The 5,355-nt window shown below is 37.5% G+C and overlaps 1 protein-coding gene across 1 annotated transcript in view; it reads left to right on the top strand.

Annotated features, from left to right (window-relative positions):
* The window catches only part of LOC143858212 (protein FAR1-RELATED SEQUENCE 5-like), a 3,253-nt gene extending 685 nt beyond the window's left edge, over positions 1-2,568 (top strand). The window contains exons 1-2 of the mRNA XM_077368867.1: positions 1-1,646; positions 2,497-2,568. The exon at positions 1-1,646 is cut by the window's left edge and continues 685 nt beyond it. Coding sequence (XP_077224982.1) covers positions 1-1,646; positions 2,497-2,568 — 1,718 coding nt within the window. The remainder of the gene's footprint in view (positions 1,647-2,496) is intronic.
* The last annotated feature ends 2,787 nt before the right edge of the window (positions 2,569-5,355 follow it).

The following is a 5,355-nucleotide window of genomic DNA, read 5'->3' as shown; positions in this document are numbered from 1 at the left end:
GTGCTCTCACACCAGATCAGGTGTCGTCTCATTTGAGAGCACATAGGGCTAACAACATGGGACGAGAAGCTGCCACAGTAGCTAATCAGTTCCAACAGAAACGAGCGGAAGATCCGAATTTTCAGTTTGCCACGGAGATAGATGTTGATGGAAACCTGAGATCGATGTTTTGGGCGGATTCGAGGGCCAGAGAGGCATACCTAACCTTTAGCGACGTAATTGTTTTTGACGTCACTTATAAGACGAACAGGTATAGGATGCCGTTTGCACCATTTACCGGCGTAAACCACCACAGACAGTCTACACTTTTTGGTTGTGCCCTCCTAGCAGATGAGACGGAGGAGACATTCACTTGGTTGTTTCGACAGTGGTTGAAATGCATGTTTGACAAAGCTCCAGGGTGTATAATAACTGATATGGATGGGGCGATGAGAAACGCGATTAGGCATGTTTTTCTAAATACACGCCATCGGTTTTGCTCTTGGCACATTAGTAGGCATCTAGTTGAGCATGTTCCAGACATGCGAGATGCAACTAGTCAGTTTTATAAGGAATACAACCATTGGTTTTATAGGAAACACAAATCCGACAGTGAGAAGGAATGGGGAGCGTTGGTGGAGAATTATAATTTAGATGAAAGACATTGGTTATGTAAGATGTGGGATTTACGAATGCACTGGGTTCCTGCTTATTTTAGAGATACATTTACAGCTGGAATGACTTCAAGTGCACGAAGCGAAAGCATTAATGCTTTCTTCGATGGATTTGTTAAGCAAAGTACCACTTTAGAAGAATTCGTGGTACAATATGAAAAGGCCCTTGTGGCTCGGCGGAAAAAGGAAGCTGAAGAGGATTGGAGGACTAAATCATCACATGCAGTACTGAAGACAAAGAGCACATTGGAAGCAGATGCTGCAAAGTGTTATGCTAGAAATTTTTTTGACTTGTTCCAACTTCAATTTGTAGCGAGTATTGATTGTTGGGAGGACAAGGAGAGTGAGAATGGGAACGTCACTGAATACAAGGTAAGAATGCGTAATGAGGAGGAATGGAAGAGTTACAAGGTTATATATGATGTATCGGAAGGTGTTAATGTTACATGTGAGTGTGCGATGTTTGAGACCGCGGGGATTCTATGTAGACACATACTTCGCATAATGGATATGAGGCGTTTAGGTTCTATTCCTGAGCGATATCTCTTAAATAGGTGGACCATTGGGGCGAGATATCAAGTGAATAGTTTCGCATCTACAAGCATAAGAGATAGTGACGAAGTAACTTCATTTGAGAGATGGTGCATTACATCAAGGGTTCATAAAGTACTAGATGATCACCCGAGAAAGAAGAGCATTTTGAAGAAGATGGAAGAAGACTTAAATGTGTGGGTGGCAGAATGCGAAGAAGCAAAGAAAGACAAGGAGAGTGTCTTGGAAAGCAGTGGTAGTCAAGTACAATCCAACTATCCTCTCGAGATATGTATTCACGACCCTCAAGTTGTGAGAACCAAGGGTCGGCCAAAAAATGCTACAAGGTTTAAATCTCCAGTGGAGGCCTCTCAATCTCAACCGAAGCAACAAAGGACGTGTAAAAAATATGGAGAAAAAGGCCATTATGCGACCACGTGCAAAAACATACCCGAGGAAGAGGTATGTTTTGAAATCTCAATGTGTTTGTAATAATTATTTCGAAACTGGAAGGCTAATAATATGTTTCTCATATAGATGACTACAACGAAGGTTGTATAGGAAGAGGTTAGAGTTGGCGAGGAGGAGGACCACCGTTGGAGTGCAGTAAGTAAGTGTTTACAATGAAATCTACTTTTAATAGATTTATTGAAACAATCATAATGCCTGATACATGTGTTTTAATTAAAACTCTTGCATTTTTCTTCTGAAGCATTTCAAATTCATTTATATCTTCGTAGTTTTCTGTATTCTTTCCATAGTTATAGAATATTTGAAGTTGGAAAATCCATTATGTATTTAGTTCTTCACCTTTTTACATTTATACCATTCATGTAAGTTTGGTCAACATTCTGTCTCTCCAGGTAGAAACAAGGGAAAGTAACTGCTTCAGGTACTTCTACATATCTCATTGGGTTATTAAAATTTGTTTTTTTGTGGCTACGAGCATGTGTATGTATTGGTGACGAAAATAATTTTAATTTGGGATTGAGACTCTGGATACAAAGTACAAACATTATATAGGTTTTTTTGGTTTGAAAAAAATTCTGCTTCTTTTACAGTCATCTTTTATATAGAAGATTAATGAGCGGCACTCACGTATAATTGGTTTGGATCATCAAATATATAACCCAGATCTATTTTTTCCTCCCCTAGTATTTTCGTAGATTATAAAATCCATGTATCCTAATGGCCTCAAAGGGTTAGATAGATATATTTTATTAGTCTGCCTATTATGGGGAGAATCCTTGTAATTAGTGGAGAAATGTTTATTTCTGTATTGACTTACTCATCTTCCCTATGGTGAATGCAGCTCCGAGGACACCACAAAGATGCACAAGCAGAAGCTGATGTGAAGTCACATTCATTTGGATTTCTTTGGTAACAGAATCTTCGAGTTGGGAATGCAATTCTATTCAGATTGGGAGTATCAAACTTATTTAAGCTGCATGTGAAGTCTTACTAAACTAGCCATGGTTGCAACAAATCCGTCTGTTGACACTTGTTTAACTTCACAGCCATTGGACTGTAATTTAATGCACCCTATGTTCAATGTTCACAGCCTGTAATTTGAAATGACAACAGTCCAATGTTCAACTGTGGGTTGGTATTGTTGGAAAAATTTCTAATGAATCTTGGAAATTCTGACATTTTGCAAGTTTTTCGTGGTTGATTAGTATCAACTGTAAAGACTCTAATGAAGCGTAGGCTAGTGCTCTCCTTATGGGTCTTCTTATCTTCGTGAAGATGAAGGGGGTTAGCAGCTTTCTGGAAGGGGACTCATCTAATGCCAATCAAGTGGGCATCTACTTTAAGAGTTGGGCCCATGGAGGATTGTGTATATTACTGATGAAATAAATGATATTTGTATTTTTTTAGCATACTTAGAGAGGTGTAAATAGTCATATTTTATGTGTAGCGCAATCTCTGCTGTTGCTATTTTCTTTCTTTTAATTAATACATTCCGTTATCATTTAACACACACACACACACACACAGTCACACACACAAAGAATGACAGTGGGATGCATTATTTATATGTCCGATCTAGATTTTATCGTACAAGATTCCTTTTAGTTTTCTCTCTTAGTTCATTGATTTAGGCAAGCAGCATCATACTTACAGATTGAAATTCTTCAACCCAACAATATACAATTACACAGGAAAAATGATTGTTGTAACAGAAATTTTACAATTACCATAACACAATATCAACCACTAGTGTTTTGTGTGAAATATCACAGCCAAGTAACCCAAACCAAACTGTAAAAGGCCTTAGCCTCAGCTCCCATACAACTCAATTAAGAGCCTTAACTGGTTCTATCTGCCCTATCCAGGGAACCAGTTTTAAAATTAATGCAGACTAATATTTCTACATGCCCTTGCACTTCTACTTGCGTATTCTTTTCTTATGCAGCTGCATGCTTCTTGGATTTTTTTTTCTGCCAATCTGGTGGCTTATTTTCATGCCACTGTTAAACCTTGGATTTGTATTGGCGGTGCAAAAAGATAGGTTATTTTCATGCCAGTTTTAAACCTCAACTTGGTTGTATTAGCATCAAAACCAGTTTTTTTTGGATGATCAGAGAATTTTGTGGCATTTCAAATAGTAGATGCCATGGTGGTAGTTTGGATGTATTTTAGCTCAAATCATTCTCTTAAGACTACTGAATCTCAAGTGACTATCACACTCGTTTGGATGTATGTTTAAAAAAGTATTAGAAAGTTTTTTTCAAGGGCTGAACAAAGTTCAACATTTTCCTAACAAATAGGGAAAATTTGTGATCCTGGAAACAACTTCCATAGAAAATGAGCTAGCCATGTCCCTGGAAAACTCATTTTCAAAGAAAAAGTCATCAACCTATACAGCTTTGTTTCCTGATCTATCTGCCCTATCCAAACGGCTCCAGAATATATCTAGATTTTCAAACCTATTATAAATTCCTCTAAAGATCAAGAAATACCGACTTGAACAGAGTATGGCTTCCAATAAAACATAAATGAGTATTTACAAGTGCAACCATGGAGTCGACTTATCAGTCAATTTACATTACTATTTCAGTAATTTAAAGGAGGCTCATAAAGTGGCAAAGCTGGAGTCGACTTATCAGTCAATTTACAGGTGCAACCATGGCGAAAGCATATGAAGCTTACAACTATACAAGCAAAGCATTACAAGAGATGATGTCTGTTACAATATGATTGAGACTCTTTCATTCTTCCCACCTCACTTAGTGCTACATTTAAAAAAAAAAAAAACAAGGAAAAAAACCAAAACACCCATAACTTTAATCCACCCAGTTTCATTCTCGACCACTTTAACGGCTTCACGTCCCTGTTGCACCAACACCTTCAATTCAGCAAGCTCATTATCGAACCTTTCCAACACTTTAATGGCTTCACGTCCCTGTTGCACCAACACCTTCAATTCGGCAACCTCGCTCTCCAACCTTTGCAGACGTTGATTTGCAATCATGTTGTCCCTCCTCAAACGAAATTCGTTGTCATCAACATCATTTTGACACCAACGGAAATACTCACACTTCTTGATGCCAAGTTCCTGTGTGTTGTATGAGCTTTAGGAATTTGAAATTTGGTCAAGAAATTAAATCACACGTATGAATTTTTACTTACAACGAATCCACATGTGTAGTAGGGCCGTCCTCGGTTTCCATTCTTATCTGACTTAGTTATTCTGATACATGCTTTCTTTTGACACTCACAATTTACCACAATTGAACTACCATCACTCTCAGTAGACGACGCCATCGATTAATCTTAACTATCTGCACACAAAAAACAGGAATTTTGTTACGTATATATAAAGAATTAGATCATGCCAAATATCCTCATGGATGAAGAAGAATTGGTTAGGTATCCTTATACCTCTCAGCTATTAACAAATGAATAACAATATCAATAAAATCACAATGATTTGAATGTAAATAAGGTTTCATTGCGGTCATGGAAACACAATCAGAACATATCCCATATTTCCACTTCAAATGTCACAGAAATCAATTAAATGATGTTCACAAAAAATCCTCTTTGAAACCCAGAAAAAATAAACAACATGAACAGAACATCCATTAAATGATGTTAAAAAAAAATTCAAGATATTCCAAATTGTGAACCAAAAGCCATCACCATGTCAGGATTCTTTTAGAAATGC

Source organism: Tasmannia lanceolata, unplaced genomic scaffold (genome assembly GCF_043159265.1).
Source record: "Tasmannia lanceolata isolate RefF3 unplaced genomic scaffold, GAP_Taslan_0.1 ptg000025l, whole genome shotgun sequence".
NCBI lineage: Eukaryota > Viridiplantae > Streptophyta > Magnoliopsida > Canellales > Winteraceae > Tasmannia > Tasmannia lanceolata.
This window is presented reverse-complemented; position numbering and strand designations above follow the sequence as displayed.